The sequence below is a fragment of the Neolamprologus multifasciatus genome, chromosome 14, assembly GCF_963576455.1.
Source record: "Neolamprologus multifasciatus chromosome 14, fNeoMul1.2, whole genome shotgun sequence".
Lineage (NCBI taxonomy): Eukaryota > Metazoa > Chordata > Actinopteri > Cichliformes > Cichlidae > Neolamprologus > Neolamprologus multifasciatus.
The window spans coordinates 6,864,684-6,882,178 of NC_140452.1; the positions used below are offsets into that span (position 1 = coordinate 6,864,684).

At 38.2% G+C, this 17,495-nt stretch overlaps 1 protein-coding gene and 1 long non-coding RNA gene across 2 annotated transcripts; one reads left to right on the top strand and one right to left on the bottom strand.

Annotated features, from left to right (window-relative positions):
- Positions 1-284: 284 nt before the first annotated feature.
- On the top strand, positions 285-10,578 carry LOC146503383 (extracellular calcium-sensing receptor-like). The gene is made up of 5 exons (XM_085184086.1): positions 285-6,369; positions 6,598-7,392; positions 7,569-7,796; positions 7,981-8,104; positions 8,507-10,578. Exons 1-5 carry the CDS (start codon positions 5,896-5,898, stop codon positions 9,409-9,411), a joined length of 2,526 nt encoding a protein of 841 aa, XP_085040212.1. The 5' UTR covers positions 285-5,895; the 3' UTR covers positions 9,412-10,578.
- Positions 10,579-10,622: 44 nt separating this feature from the next.
- Positions 10,623-13,143, bottom strand: LOC146503384 (uncharacterized). The gene is made up of 3 exons (XR_014877853.1): positions 11,311-13,143; positions 11,079-11,142; positions 10,623-10,704 (listed from the first exon to the last, which is right to left on the bottom strand). It is a non-coding gene; the product is annotated as an uncharacterized LOC146503384 (long non-coding RNA).
- Positions 13,144-17,495: the final 4,352 nt, after the last annotated feature.

Sequence of the window (17,495 nt, forward strand, 5' to 3'; positions counted from 1 at the left end):
GTTCTGTATTCTATTCTACAATCAAATTTAAGATCCCGCTCCTCACATAAAAGGGCTTGAATAACAAGGGCCCATCTTATCTTGAGACCTCATAATACTCATTTCACTCTCAGAATGCAGATGTGCTTGTGGTTCCTAGAGTATTTAAAAGTAGTATGGGAGGCAGAGTCTTTAGCTTTCAGGGACCTCTTTTGGGGAACCAGGTCCTAGATTGGATTTTGGAGACAGACACCCTCTGTACTTTTCAGATTAGGCTTAAGACTTTCCTTTTTGGCAGGTTTTTCATCTTCAATTCAATTCAATTCAATTTTATTTATATAGCGCCAAATCACAACAAATGTCGCCTCAAGGCGCTTCATAGATACAGAGAAAAGCCCAACAATCATATGACCCCCTATGAGCAAGCACTTTGGCGACAGTGGGAAGGAAAAACTCCCTTTTAACAGGAAGAAACCTCCGGCAGAACCAGGCTCAGGGAGGGGCGGCCATCTGCTGCGACCGGTTGGGGTGAGAGAAGGAAGACAGGATAAAAGACATGCTGTGGAAGAGAGACAGAGATTAATAACAGATACGATTCAATACAGAGAGGTCTGTTAACACATAGTGAGTGAGAAAGGTGACTGGAAAGGAAAAACTCAATGCATCATGGGAATCCCCCGGCAGCCTACATCTATTGCAGCATAACTAAGGGAGGATTCAGGGTCACCTGGTCTAGCCCTAACTATATGCTTTAGCAAAAAGGAAAGTTTTAAGCCTAATCTTAAAAGTAGAGATAGTGTCTGTCTCCCGAATCCAAACTGGAAGCTGGTTCCACAGAAGAGGGGCCTGAAAACTGAAGGCTCTCCCTCCCATTCTACTTTTAAATACTCTAGGAACAACAAGTAGGCCTGCAGAGCGAGAGCGAAGTGCTCTAATAGGGTGATATGGTACTACAAGGTCATTAAGATAAGATGGGGCCTGATTATTTAAGACCTTGTATGTGAGGAGCAGGATTTTGAATTCAATTCTGGATTTAACAGGAAGCCAATGAAGGGAAGCCAAAACAGGAGAAATATGCTCTCTCTTTCTAGTCCCTGTCAGTACTCTTGCTGCAGCATTTTGGATTAACTGAAGGCTTTTCAGTGAGTTTTTTGGACATCCTGATAATAATGAATTGCAGTAGTCCAGCCTGGAAGTAATAAATGCATGAACTAGTTTTTCAGCGTCACTCTGAGACAGGATATTTCTAATTTTAGAGATGTTGCGCAAATGGAAGAACGCAGTCTTACATATTTGTTTAATATGTGCGTTGAAGGACATATCCTGGTCAAAAATGACTCCAAGGTTCCTCACAGTGTTACTGGAGGCCAAGGTAATGCCATCCAGAGTAAGAATCTGGTTAGATACCATATTTCTAAGCTTTTCAGCGCCGAGTACAATGACCTCAGTTTTATCTGAGTTAAGAAGCAGAAAGTTAGTGGCCATCCAAGTCTTTATGTCTTTAAGACATTCCTGCAGTTTAACTAATTGGTGTGTGTTATCTGGCTTCATGGACAGATAGAGCTGGGTGTCATCTGCATAGCAGTGAAAATGTATGCTATGTCTTCTAATGATGCTGCCTAGGGGAAGCATGTATAATGTAAACAGAATTGGTCCTAGCACTGAACCCTGTGGAACTCCATAATTAACCTCAGTGTGTGAAGAGGACTCTCCATTTACATGCACAAATTGGAGTCTATTAGATAGATATGATACAAACCACTGCAGTGCAATACCTGTAATACCTACAGCATGTTCTAATCGCTCTAATAGGATATTATGGTCAACAGTATCGAATGCTGCACTAAGGTCAAGAAGGACAAGCACAGAGATGAGTCCACTGTCAGAGGCCATAAGAAGATCATTTGTAACCTTCACTAAAGCTGTTTCTGTGCTGTGATGAACTCTGAAACCTGACTGAAACTCTTCAAATAAACCATTCCTCTGCAGATGATCTGTTAGCTGTTTGACAACTACTCTTTCAAGGATTTTTGATATGAAAGGAAGGTTGGAGATTGGCCTATAATTAGCTAAGACTGCTGGGTCTAGAGATGACTTTTTGAGTAAAGGTTTAACTGCAGCCACCTTGAAGGCCTGTGGTACATAGCCGATTATTAGAGATAGGTTGATCATATATAAGATCGAAGAATTAATCAATGGCAAGACTTCTTTGAGCAGTTTTGTAGGAATGGGGTCTAAAAGACACGTTGATGGTTTGGAGGAAGTAATTATTGAAGTTAACTCAGAAAGATCAATTGGAGAAAAAGAGTCTAACTTAACATCAATGAAACTAAGAGTAGCTGTAGATAATATTACATCTGTGGGATGATTATTGGTAATTTTTTCTCTAATGATAAAAATTTTATTTGTGAAGAAATTCATGAAGTCATCACTAGTTAACGTTAAAGGGATGGTTGGCTCAAAAGAGCTCTGACTTTTTGTCAGCCTGGCTACAGTGCTGAAGAGAAACCTGGGGTTGTTCTTATTTTCTTCAATCAGTGATGAGTAGTAAGCTGTTCTGGCTTTGCAGAGGGCTTTCTTATAAAGCAACAAACTATTTCTCCAGGCTAAATGATGATCCTCTAAATTTGTGACACGCCATTTCCTCTCCAGATTACGAGTCATCTGCTTTAGGGTACGTGTTTGAGAATTATACCACGGGGTCAGGTACTTCTGATTAGAGACCTTAGTTTTCACAGGAGCTACAGTATCCAGAGTCGTACGTAGTGAGGAGGTGAAATTATTAACAAGATAATCGACCTCTGTTGGGGTAGCGTTCAGATAGCTGCTCTGCTCTGTGTTGGTACAGGGCATTGACGATGATAACAGTGGCTGGATTATATTCTTAAACTTAGTTACAGCGCTTTCAGAAAGACATCTACTTTGATAAAGTCCACTCTCCACTGCTGCGTAATCAATTATTGTAAATGTAAATGTTATCAAGAAATGATCAGACAGGAGAGGGTTTTCAGGAAACACTGTTAAATGTTCAGTTTCTATGCCATATGTTAAAACAAGATCTAGAGTGTGATTAAAGTGGTGGTTGGGTTCTTTTACATTTTGAGAGAAACCAATTGAGTCTAACAACAGATTAAATGCCATGTTGAGGCTGTCATTTTTAGCATCAACATGGATGTTAAAATCACCCACAATAATTATTTTATCTGAGCTCAGAATTAAATTAGATATAAAGTCTGAGAAATCAGACAGAAACTCTGTGTAAGGCCCAGGTGGACGATAGATGATAACAAGTAAGACTGGTTTCTGAGTTTCACAGCTGGGGTGGACGAGGCTAAGCATCAGGCTTTCAAATGAATTAAAAGTCTGTCTTGGTCTTTCATTAATTAATAGACTGGTGTGAAAAATTGCTGCCACACCGCCCCCTCGACATGTGCTTCGAGATTTCTGGTAGTTAGAATGACTCGGGGGTGTTGATTCATTTAAACTAACATAATCATCCTGCTGCAACCAGGTTTCTGTAAGGCAGAGTAAATCAATTTGTTGATCAATTATTAAGTCATGTACTAACAGAGACTTGGAGGAGAGAGACCTAATATTTAATAATCCACATTTCACTGTTTTACTCTTTGGTTCAGATGTGGATACTGTATTGTTCTTTCTTTGTAAATGTTTAAGTTGTTTGTTGCTGGTTTTTAGTTTGTTTTTTGTCTTTTTGGAAGCAGACACAGTCTCTATGGAGATGGGTTTTTGGGGGGGTAGCAGGAGGAGAGAAGCTGCAGAGAGGCGTGTAAGACTGCAACTCTGCTTCCTGGTCCCAACTCTGGATAGTCATGTTTTGAGGGGTTTAATAAATTTGTCCATATTTCTAGAAATGAGAGCTGCTCCATCCAAAGTGGGATGGATGCCGTCTCTCCTAACAAGACCAGGTTTCCTCCAGAAGGTTTGCCAATTATCTATGAAGCCCACATCGTTTCTGGGACACCACTCAGACAGCCAGCAATTTAAGGAGAACATGCGGCTAAACATGTCACTCCTGGTCTGATTGGGGAGGGGACCAGAGAAAACTACAGAGTCCGACATTGTTTTGGCAAAGTTGCACACCGATTCAATATTGATTTTAGTGACCTCCGATTGGCGTAACCGGGTGTCATTACTGCCGACGTGAATTATGATTTTATTGAATTTACGTTTACCCTTAGCCAACAGTTTTAAATTTCCTTCAATGTCGCCTGCTCTGGCCCCTGGAAGACAATTGACTATGGTTGCCGGTGTCTCTAGCTTCACATGTCTGAGAACAGAATCACCAATTACCAGAGTTTGACCCCCAGCGGGTGTGTCACCGAGTGGGGAAAAACGGTTAGACACATGAACGGGTTGGTGGTGTACCTGGGGCTTCTGTTTAGGACTACGCTTCCTCCTCACCATTACCCAGCCATCTTTCCCCAGCTGCTTGGGGTCTGCCGGGGAACAGCTAGCGGGGCCTACGCTATCTTCGGCTGCACCAGCTACAGGGGCCTGGCTAGCTAAGGGTGAGAGCAGGGTGCAAAGCCGAGTCTCCAGATCAGTAATCCTGGCCTCCAGAGCTGCAAATATGTTACATTTGTTACAGATATCATTACTGCTAAAGGAGGCCGAGGAGTAACTAAACATCTGACACAATGAGCAAGAAAGTGCAGAAGGGACAGGTGAAGTAGCCATGGTGCTAACGGGTCGGCTACGAGCTAAGCTAGCGAAACAGTACAGAGACAGTGAGTGAATACTTTGGCTATAAATTAGGTAGTGAGTACAGAGAAAGTGTGCTTCGGATGAAGCACGTGAAGATTATACTGTGAAAAAAGAATGTATTTAAAAGTTGTTAATTAAACTGCTAAGCAAATAAGCTACTCAGAAACACCACTGTGTTTGAGCAGGAACAGGAAGCGATACTATACCACAGAGCGAGCGAACACCAAGTGACAGCGCCACCGACAGTATCTTACAATATCAAGTGGTTTGAAGAAACTGTTGTTGTGATTTGGGGCTATATAAATAAAACTGAATTGAAATGAATTGAAATATGCCCTCATAAACATGTATACAGTAATATATGGATGTGAAAGAAGAATGCACGTATGTGAGAGTGAGCGAATGAATTTAGACTCAAAATATTACATCTTCACTGTGAATATGGAGATGAATAGGTGACTGTGACTTGTTGTGTAAAGCTCTAAGAGTAGCCCAAAAGTATTGTATGAAATACAGTAAATAATATTTCAGTGCATCCACTTGTTAATTACGATATTGACTTGATAAGAGAGTAAATATATGACCTTCATTGCCATATAAGAAGAGCTCAATGCACATTTCCCATGTGCAAAACAATTTTTGTGCATATTTATTTTTAAGAAGTTTTGCACTGTTACATATTTAAATGGGCATATGTGTGTATACCATTATTTTACATATATTAAACTACATTAAAATGCAAATTAGGGCAGGTCCCTCCTTGTGCCCAACCCTGTAGGTCTATAGAGAATACACTGTTACTATTATATTATTTCTAATGTTGCACTGAAAGGTATAAATAGCAGTACACTTTCATTTTCATCAAGATACTTTTAATGCCACTAAGTGGTTTAGCTCAAGAAATGACATCAACACAGAAATGGCCAGAGCAGGGATGGGCATTTCTACAACTGTTGTTGGTGGCATCTGTCTCTCATGCTGAAGAGCCAGTGTGCAGACAGAGAGAAGATCCTGAGAACCCACTGCTATCTAAGAATGGGGATATTATACTGGGGGGGGTGTTCTCTTTTCACACAAGCTGGAAAGACAGAAAGGATTCCTACATGAATAAACCTCTGCCACTACAATGCGCCAGGTAAATGACACGGCAGAAATTAATTTAGTTTAAAAGAATCTGCTTGAAATATGTAGATGCTAATAAGACTTGATAAATATTTTAATGTTCTCAGTTTTATAAATTGTTTGCATCAAATATTGTTGTTTGAAATGCTTATGTTGCTGTTTAAAGATTTATACATAATTATTAGTCTCTGTTTTAAAGAACATGATGCAAAGCAAATTATTCATAAGTGTCTATTATCGTCTCAATTAAGTTTAAATTTCAGAGAATTGCAGTTTGCCCAAGCTATGCTTTTTGCCATTGAGGAGGTTAATAAAAGTACAGACTTACTGCCAGGAATCTCTCTGGGTTATAAAATCTATGATACTTGTGACAATGTTGCAAGAAGTGTAGGAGTTACACTAGCTTTGGCTAATGGTAATGTGTCTGTACCCTCAAAAACACCATGTACCACATCTGCACATGTACAGGCCATAATAGGAGCGACCTCTTCTTCTACAACAATAGCATTAGCTACTGTCATCGGACCCTTTTTTATACCAGTGGTGGGTATTTTATATATTTAATCTTTTTTTTTAAATCTTTGAATACTTTTAAAAATATTTTATTTTCTTAGATAAAAGCTTTGCCTGGTACATTTTATGTACTCAGTACTGAGTGGAATTGTTATTTTTGTATTTTTACAGTAATACTGAATCTTTTATTTTTAACCGTTTCTTTTTTTTTTCATCATGTGTCTTTTTCATTTATAAGTTTTTCATTTTTTTTTCTAGATCAGCTACTTTGCCACATGTGCTTGTCTCAGTGACAAAACCAGGTACCCATCCTTCCTCAGAACAATACCCAGTGACTACTACCAGAGCAGAGCCCTGGCACATTTGGTCAAGTATTTTGGATGGACTTGGGTTGGAGCTATCAGAACTAACAGTGATTATGGAAATAATGGCATGGCCACATTCACAGAAACTGCACAGCAGCTGGGCATCTGTCTGGAGTATTCAGTATCTTTCTTTAGAACAGATCCATATTCGAAAATACAAAGGATAATTGAAATTATAAAGGCTTCAACCTCCAAGGTTATTGTTACATTCCTTTCCCGTGCAGATTTTCATGTGCTGCTACGAGAGTTTTCGTATTATAACTTGTCTGGGTATCAGTGGGTAGGCAGTGAGACTTGGATATTTGATTCACGAACTGCAGAAATGGACACACATCACATACTGGATGGTGCCATAGGTCTTTCCATTCCTAAAGCACATGTCACTGGCCTGAGAGAGTTCATACTGAATGAGAAGCCGCTGAATTCATCAAACAATGAACTGTTTATTGAGTTCTGGGAGACATTATTTAGTTGTAAGTTTAAGGAGTTGAAGTCATCGTCAGACATTCAGAGAGAGTGTACTGGACATGAAGATATGACTGGAGTTCAAATTAGCTTCATTGACATGTCTCTCATGCCTCTCTTTAACAATGTCTACAAAGGAGTGTATGCAGTGGCCCATGCACTTCACAATATCCTCAGCTGTAATAAAACATGTAACAGAAATGTGCAGCTAGATCCATTCATGGTGAGATTTTTACTAATTTACATTACAATGTTCACATTAAGATACATTATTAAAAATATCTTTTAGTTAAAAATATTTACAAGAACTTCATTTTGCAGTTCTTCTGTATATTTTTCAGTCAGTAGGTGTGCAAAATATTTTTCATGCAATGAATTGAGTCATAACATGTTTCTTAGGTTCTGCAACACATACGAAAGATCCATTTCACAACTAAGGAAGGAGATGAGGTTCACTTTAACGAGAATGGAGATCCAGCAGCAAAGTATGACATTATAAACTGGCAGTCAAAAGAAAACGGCGTTGTGGAGTTTATCACAGTTGGTCTTTATAATCCATCATTAGTTCCAGAAAAACAGCTAAATCTGCAAAACAAGTCTTTAATTTGGGCAAGAAACTCAAAGCAGGTAAGCTATCGTACAATTTCATTGTTTTTATGTTTTTGTTCAGTTTTTCATTTTATACATACGTACATACTTTGTTTATTTTGGTTTTGATGCGTCAAGATTAAGAGGGGCTTTTTTGAGTGACAACATCAAAGAGACATTTTTTTCTATGTCTATACACAGTTAAAAAATTTTGATCATACAGGTTCCTGTGTCAGTTTGCAGCGAGAAATGTCCCCCAGGAACACGTAAGGTTCTCCAGAAAGGAAGGCCTGTTTGCTGCTATGACTGTATAAGATGTGCAGAGGGAGAGATCAGCAACATTACAGGTGTTGTTATATTTCATTTCAATCTTTGCACAAACCAGCACATGCATACCTCATACATTTGAAACCACTTTTGTTGGATTTGAAGAAGGTGGTGGTGGTGGGGGGGGGGCAATTCACTCCTTTCTGATTCTGTGCACTCTGGAAAATATTTAGAATTGTATGCAAATTACTCTAAAATGTAAAGTAAAGTATGCCACAATCACAAATATTAATGGACACTCTGGATGTTACATCTGTCAGTCCTCACTTGAACACAAAACAGAATGCAAGTGTTATTCACTCAATAAACATGTTGTAAACCATCAGTAGGATATTGCATGGATGTTGTAGATGCAAACACAGGCATATGGAATTGTACTGAGTGTAACTACTTGTACCATCTGCTTCAATATTCATTTCCAGATTCTGTCACCTGTGTGAAATGTCTACCTGAGTTTTGGTCAAATGAAAGAAGAGATGCCTGTATCAAGAAGGAAGCAGTGTTTCTGTCATATGAAGAAATTATGGGTGCACTGCTCACTGCAGCATCTGTATTTGGGGCATACATGACAATTGGTGTGATACTCATTTTCTTCAAATATAGGAAAACTCCTATTGTCAGGGCAAACAACTCTGAACTGAGCTTCCTGCTGCTCTTCTCTCTAATTCTGTGCTTCCTGTGTTCTCTGACCTTCATTGGTCAGCCCTCTGATTGGTCCTGCATGTTCCGCCATGTAGCATTTGGCATCACCTTTGTCCTCTGTATCTCTTGTCTTCTGGGAAAAACAATGGTTGTTTTAATGGCCTTCAGAGCTACACGTCCAGGTAGTAGTGTTCAGAAATGGTTTGGGCAGACACAGCAGAGACTCTGTGTTACAGCATTCTCTCTTATACAAGTTATCATTTGTATCATTTGGTTAACAACTTCTCCTCCTTTTCCATTTAAGAATTTTAAGGAGATCAAAGACAAGATCACTCTGGAATGTGCTCTAGGCTCAGCTGTAGGCTTTTGGGCTGTGCTTGGTTATATAGGACTTCTGGCTATTTTATGTTTTATTTTTGCATTTTTAGCTCGAAAACTACCCGATAATTTCAATGAGGCCAAGTTTATCACTTTCAGCATGCTGATATTCTGTGCAGTATGGATTACATTTATCCCAGCATATGTCAGCTCCCCTGGGAAGTTCAGTGTTGCTGTAGAAATATTTGCTATACTTGCATCAAGTTTTGGACTGTTAATTTGCATCTTCATACCCAAATGTTATATCATCTTACTGAAACCAGAAAAGAATACAAAAAAACATATCATGGGGAAGAAGGCACCTTAGTCACTTTGAAAACTGTATGTAGGAAAATGGGATTTTACTTACTTACTTACCAAAAGAAACCCCACAGACAGTAATAATTATATGTATGGCTCAATAACCTTTAGCCTTGAGTCACTTGGTATGATTTCTTGATTATCTCAAAAGTTAGTCTTTTTATTTATATTTACTTGACTTGGTTCTGCAGATAAATTCAGAAAACATATGTAACCTGCTCAATTCTTCCTTCTTTGGCTGCCATTTAGAGCCATAGTTGAATTCTACTATTAAGTGCAATGCAACTTGATTAGTATGTTTTGCTTTGTTCACTTATATTGTTTCTGCATGATTCCTACACTGTAAAATCTAATTAGTTCCCAGAACTCAAAAAAATTGAGTAAAGCTTAGCTAAAAATGACTAAATTAGGACAACTTATTTATTTTGAGTACTCTGTACAAGCTCATTTGTTCTCAGAACTCAAACAAATTGGATCAAGTTTACTTAAGATGACCTAGTTAGGGCAACTTACTCATTTTGAGTACACTGTACAGCCTTGTTAATTCCCAGAACTCAAAAAAAATTAAGGAAACTCGTTGAAAAAACTAAGTAAAGCTTACTTAAGATGACTGTTAGGACAACTTATACATTGCAAGTCTGCAGTATTAAGAAAAACTTGATATTTCTGACTGTACAATACTAATTGTTTACCTGCTGACAAACATTTCAAGTTCAACTAAATGAAAAAACAATTTGTGGTAACCTGAATATGATTAAAAATAATTAACAACACTTTTTGTAATGATGTTAAAAATCAGCCCAACTTTTATTTTCAAACACAACAAAGTATAACAGCCAACATACTGGACACTGTTCTCTTGAACAACAAACAATTATATTGCCATCACTGTTATAATCTTATAATGAAACAAAGTCTCAGATGTAATTATTCTGAAAATAAGTTTAGGCCTACCACAAGTTTGTTTTGTACTTACATTACTTATATAATCAAAATAAAATATTTCTTGTTCTGTCACAAGTGCAGTCTCTGATTTAAACAACACATTTGTTTTTCATTCCAACACATGAGCTGGAATGTTGTAATATTTTAAGGATGCTTGTTTCCAGTCCAGGCATTACTGCCTGAATGACTATCATGGATCGAGGTGATCCAAATGTAGGTGCAGAAGAAAGTCTTTAACTTCCCTTAAGTACAGTGGCAGTGGATGTAGGTTGGAGATGCAATGAGCTTGAACCTGCAGGCGACCATCTTCACTGACCACACCATCTGTGACGGAGGACTCATCTCTCCTGGTGTCCTGCAAGCAAACAATCATATTTTTTGGAACATGAACTGAATTGCTTTCTTAAAACATTTTTTTCTGCATTTGGTATAAAACAGACTCCAATTTACACAATCTCAGGCTCCCTCCCCACCGGAGAGGTGACATTCAATGTCCCACTTGTCAGTCTGGATAGCCGTGACCACCACCCAACATACAATAATGTCATGAAAGCATCATTTTAAAAAGGGCTATGCAAACATGGCCAATAACTTTGATTTGGGCACAAAACAAATTTTGCTGTTAGAAAACTTGCAGACTTCACTATATACAGTGTAGACCCTCTAAACTAAGTTTGGGGGATGTGATCTTTCAAGAAATGCAGACCAAACTGTTGTTTGTTTACTTACACAGCATGTCTTGTAGAATTAACTGGAGTCACCAGCAACAGTATAGTGCGGTCATATCTCAAGTCTAATAACAGAAGACAGGAAAAGATCAGTACAGAAACAACTTCCCCAAACCAAAACACAAATAAAACAATAAGTAAAACAGGCTGATCTAAAGTATGATTAAAGTCCAGCCTGATTAATATAAATGTCACTGACAGTTGCTAATATATTGGAAAACCAAAATACTTACTGATGTCTTTCTGTCCAACAACAGGAGTGCTGGTCCCGAGCCTCAAAGACAGTAAGAAGCAAGCAGAGGGAGAAAAAGCAGAACATTTTTCAGAAACTGATTTGATCCTTAATGGCTGTGCAATTATTGTAACATAGAGTTTGCTTATGTTGTTAAATAAAGGCTAGATTTGACATTAATAGATGCCACAGATGTTCAAAAGCTGCCACGAAGCATGAAATAAATGGACGTCTCCAAAAGCATTTTTGCAAATATGTGATGTCTTGATAGATCGAGCAGATATTTGAACTTTACACAGCTACATTCTCGCCTGAAAATATCTTAAAAGTTTATTTTGTGACCCAGAAAAAGTAATACGTTTTTTAGCCGCGCTCCTCCGCCATTGCCTCGCTTAGTACATTTGTCGGCACAGGCTCCGACAACCGTGGCCGACAAATGCGATCCTCCTTTTCCTCAGACTACCCTTTCTGGGTCACAAAATAACCTTTTAAGATATTTTTAGCCGAGAATGTAGCTGTGTAATGCTCAAATATCTACTTAATTTATCAAAAATATTACATATTTGCAAAAGTGCTTCTACATTTTCGAAGAGCTCTGTTATCCACCAGTGCGAAAGCTGACTGGGAGGTCAAGGCTTGATAGAGTCCGCGAGCACAACTAACTCCTGGCTTATTGTTTTCAACCCCCCTGCGGTCTTTTGCTACTCAGGTTAAACATGATAAATATAATTAGTTAGTTAGTTAGTTATGACTATGGATTGAAAATACCTCCACACCCCACCCCTAACGGCTGCACCTCTCGAATAATTTTGTCTGGGCTCTTATCTCACTTTTTTATTTCAAACAATCAACAGAAAATTTCACAGACATTTTTATGTAAGGTTTTTAAGGCTGTGGTGTTAATTTTTAAGTAACATGAGCCCAGCTGCAGCAGCAACGCTAGGCTAACACTAACTAGCTAGCAAGATTATAAACCTGGTGCTAACCTAAAAGAAGACACAAAATCAGTTTGAATAAGAGTAAACATTTACTCACCAAGTCAGTGTATCAGGTAAAAATCCACAGCAATGACAATAATATCTTGAGCTGATGCTTCTCCAGGTTTGCTCAACATATTCCATAACAAATGCTGGCACCATGAACATGCGGACTGATCCGCGAGGGAGGAGGACGGTAGTGACCGGGCATTTTCAAAATACATCTTTCATCCTTCCGCACTGAGAAGCAAAACTTCCAGCTTAGTTTTTCTAAGTTAAGACAACTCAAATAAATTGAGTTTATCAGCGTTTTTGCATAAAAAGTACTGGTAACTTACTTAAATTGAGTTATAATAACAAATTGATAAAAATTGAGATCAGCCTATTTAATATTTTTAATTAAACACAATATTACATTTTACAGTGTAGAGAGCAGCTACACTTGTGAGATACCTGGCAAATGAAATGAGGAAAATTAACCCTCTCTTGACTTTTTTTATTAACTGGAAAAAGCAATACCAGCCAAACTTTTATTTGGTATTGGATCAGAAAAAAGTGGTATATGGTAGTTTACATTATGACAACTTACCATTGACATCTCCTTACTAAACCATTGTAAACTCAAATTACTGTAAACAAAATAAAAATAAAATGTATTGGTGTTAATGTCTGAAAGATATCTAAACTTCTGATCATTTAGTGTTACTTCAATTTTATTTTTATTCTATTTTCTATGTTAGTGCCTCATTTAGACATATCATTGCTGCTGTTGCTGAACAAGAAAAAATATAATTTTACCCGTACCAGAATTCTTTTTTTTTTCATTCTCACATACTTTCTTCTATTAGATACACATGTTTGTTTGTTTTTTGGTAGCAAAGAGGAACAAGAGGTAAGTGACGAAAGTGACGGAAAAAGGTAAGTGACTCAAAAAAAGTGAATGGTAGCGTAGAATTTAACAAATGTTTCTTTAGGCTTCAAGTATACTAAATATACTAATCAATATACTAATCAATTGTCATATAGCTAACCACATCTGTATTATCATCTCCAACACCCTGGAGGCCAATGGGGAGAGTTTAGATGCTCTCCAAGATTTCATTGATCCGTGCTTCCAGGACATAGTGATGAAGAAGGTCCAGATTGCATCTTCCTCGGCCAAAATTGAGACGCCGTCATTGTAAAGATGTCACCTGGCACAACATTTCCTGCCAGCAATGACATTGCAGACATCCTGGAGTCAATCAACAAGCGATTGTCCAGTTTCAATGCGAGGCTGTCCCTGGTGGAAATTTTTCACTGGGAATTTAAATCTCTGGGAGAATCCCTGGAGTTCAGCCAGGAGCAGGTGGAAACACTTGCTGCTGAAAATGCCACGCTATGAGAGTTCTGTTCAGTTCTATCTCTTACTGAAAATGTGACTCAGCTAAACATAGAAAATAAAAAATAAAAGAGACTGTTAGCATGAGAGATAACCTTGTGTTTTCTGGTATTCCAGAATCTGCTGGAGAGGATGCGGAAATAATGGTGAAAAGCTTCATTAAAACACACCTGAAATGCCGGAGGACACCATAAAGAACATCGCGTTTGAAAGAATGCATTGCATCGGGGTCATGAGGTCAGCGACCGGGGGACCACATCCAATTGTGGCCAAATTCGGCCACTTCAAACAGAAGGAACAGGTGAAGAGTCACAGCAGGGAGCTGAAAGGAACGGACTTCAGCGTGAACAATCATTTCCCCAAAGAGATCCTGGAACGATGTAAGGTTCTGCTCCCAGTCCGATGTAGCTTCATCCAGAAAGGCTCCCGCGCTGTCATCGCTGTGGACCGACTCTACATGGACGGACTCTACCGCAACCCCGGCATCCCTCTGTGGTTGTATTGACTTCACTCCAGATAAGAATCTGCTTCAATCTTTTCTTATCCACTCACACTCTTCTGCATTAACATGTGTTTAACCTAGCAATATCAGTATGATGTCATACAGATATAACAACGTCACCCTCAATCATTGCGTTAACTGGAATGTTTCTGGGGGTTTTTTCTTTCTTTTTTCTTTTTTTTCTCCTAATTATTAAACTATCAATACTTAACAAAAATATTGATTGGTACACCGAGATGTGCACTTGTTCTTGGGGGTGACCTCAACCTGGGACAAAATGAAGAAATGGATAGGCTCAACACAGCAGGAACTCAGCGCAACTGGCAGTCCACAAATATAATCAAACAGTATATGAGCGACTTTGGTCTTTGCGATGCATGGCGCTCCCTTCACCTCAACAGTAAGGAATACTCTTTCTTCTCACATGTCCATCACTCCTACTCTTGTCTGGATTATTTCCTAGTCAGCAACTCAATGTTGAGTGACATTTCAGACACTGAGATACACCTTACAGCTGTCAGCGATTATGCTCCTGTATCTTCAACACTAATACATAAGAAGAACATTCCACCAAATAAAAACTGGAGATTTAATACATCATTGCTCAAAGATGAAGAAATATTAAATATATTAAATATTTTTAAAAACAGTGGACTTTATATTTAGACTGTAATAACACTCGTGGACCATCAACATCTGTCCTCTGGGAAGCAGGGAAAGCTGTGATGAGAGGTAAAATAATTTCTTTCTCATCACATAAAAAGAAAGAAGAAAACAAAAATATTCAGGAACTAGAGAAAACCATCAAATCCTTAAAAGAAGCCAACGTGTCTGACCAAGATCAGGAAATACTGAACAAAATACGCAAAACAAAACTCGAATTAAATGAAATTAATTAATCATTAATAGAAAAACTCAATTCCTAGTACAAAGACTTCGCTTGCAGAATTTTGAACACAGTAACAAATCCGGTCGATTTCTAGCCAACAAGTTAAAAGTAAATAAAGAAAAAACAACTATATATGCTGTTAAAGACTTATCTGGAAGCACAATATATGACCTTGAAAGAATAAACAACCTTTTTAGGGTTTTCTATGAAATTTTATATTCACCACAAATAAACGCATCTAAAAATGAAATTGATCAGTTTCTTGACAAAGTAACTCTTCCAAAATTACTAGACAGTCAAGCAATGGCACTGGATTTGCCACTGACACCAGGTGAACTCCAGGAAGCCCTGATAAGTATGCCCAATAATAAGGCTCCAGGTCCAGATGACTTTCCAGCAAAATTCTATAAATAATTCTGGACAATTCTGGCACTAGTATTTCACAGAATGTTGCAGGAAATCAAGGAAAATGGCAGACTACCACCAAATATGAATCCTGCTAATATTAGTCTCCTCCTAAAACCAGGCAAAGACCCTGTATTTTGCTCAAGTTATCGTCTAATATCCCTTATTAATGTAGACCTCAAAATAATCTGCAAAGCCCTCTCAAAGAGATTAGAGAAGATAACCCCCCTGACCAAACCGGCTTCATAAAAGGTAGGCACTCATCAACAAACACACATAGATTATTTAATTTAATAGACTAGATCTAATAGACTTTAATAGACTCTCTCTTGCAGTAAAAACACTGAATCCACATCTCTAGATGCAGAAAAAAGCATTTGACAGAGTTAACTGGAAAGTTTTATTTGCAACTTTACACAGATTTGGTTTTGGAAACTCTTTCCAAAACTGGCTAAAAATATTATATAATTCCCCAACAGCCTGTGTCAGAAAAAATGAAAAAGGCGATCTGGCTAGATGGAAATCTCTACCCATATCACTCATGGGAAGGGTCGCAGCTAAAAAAAAAGGTGGTCTTGCCAAGAATAAATTATTTATTTTCAATGATTCTGAGCAAACCATCACAAGACTGGGATTAAATATTATCATTCAAATTTGCAAAAAAACCCAGCATATGCGTCAAAATAAACTATTTCCAGCAGTGCAATTTGAGTTCTAAGCATCCCAGAAACAACACAGAAAAGCATAAAGTCAAACATGACTTTTAAAAACACCAGTATAGGCTCATGAGGCCCTGAAGGTAAAAAAAAAAATTTTTTGCGAAAATGCTGTCACTGCTGGTTTCGGACAGGTAATGGCGGACATGCAATAGTTCGCGCTGATGTCTATTCCAACATAGAAAATGTTATGAACAGCTGCTTGGATCAGCAAAGTGTGTGTCTGGAATATTATGTTTTTGTTGCTTTTTATGCAATTTTTGCAAAGCTATATGTGGAAGGAAACTGTGATATAGGACAAGCTGATGGCATAAGATGTAAGTACAACTCCTCCGGTTTCATATGCAAAAAAAAATTATTGCGCTAGCTTACGTGGTTCCAGTTCTACAGGGATTTAAAAATAGTTACGCAAAATGGAGCATGCCCGCTCCGACTGGTTTTAAAGGCTTAATCCCATGCAATAGTACACCTATCTGGAACAACCCTGAAATATTAGAAAACAATAATATGATTAATTTTCCAGATTGGAGTTGTAAAGGAATTAAATACTTGAAACATATATTTGAGAAGGAACAGACTTTATTCCGTTTGACAGACTAGTTATACAACTGCCCACACTGTCAAGGCAATACACCAGACAATTACATCCACGATCTTTGGTTCTGTCAATATGTGAAGACTTATCAAAGTGTCTTAAATGTAAAATCCCAACCTCCCCTTTAGTGTGCTTGTTGGGCAAATTGGATGATGTCACTACAGAAATGAATACAGCCCACATGGTTTTCACTGTCCGATGCATTGCCAAGAAAATGATCCTCAATAACTGGAAAAATAAAAATAATCTTAATTCTAGCCAATATAGAGACCATCTAATACAAGCCTATTCAAATGGCGGCCCGCGGGCCACATGCGGCCCAGAAGCAACCTGCGAGTGGCCCTGCCTGTGATCCTGGCAGAAACACAGAGAAAATGCAAAAAATTAATCCATTAATTTTTAAAAATAAAAAATTCCTACAGGGTAGTGTAGACTGTGAATGCAACACTCCTAGTAGCCTAGCAATATTTAACCCACAATGCACCGTGATGTAAACATATTAAACAATCATCATAATATATGATGAGTTTCTTGGGGAAACACAAAAAGGGGGTGAACTGTCATGTATTTAATATATATTCTTAGTGCTTATTTGCTGACTATATTGCTTTATGTGTAGGCCTTTATAAACTAGACCCAGACGAGACAAGAACTGGGTTAAGGGTGACAAGTTGCCCTGGCAACAGAACTTAGAAAGGGGAAGTTAGTGCAGAGCTGCACC

What these genes read in the sequence shown, in the direction of transcription:
- LOC146503383 (XM_085184086.1), top strand. Translation starts at nt 5,896, where the DNA reads ATGCTAATAAGACTTGATAAATATTTTAATGTTCTCAGTTTTATAAAT. An exon ending in GACCCTTTTTTATACCAGTG is followed by an intron (nt 6,370 to 6,597) that starts GTGGGTATTTTA and finishes TTTTTTTTCTAG; the next exon opens with ATCAGCTACTTTGCCACATG. An exon ending in AGAGATCAGCAACATTACAG is followed by an intron (nt 8,105 to 8,506) that starts GTGTTGTTATAT and finishes ATTCATTTCCAG; the next exon opens with ATTCTGTCACCTGTGTGAAA.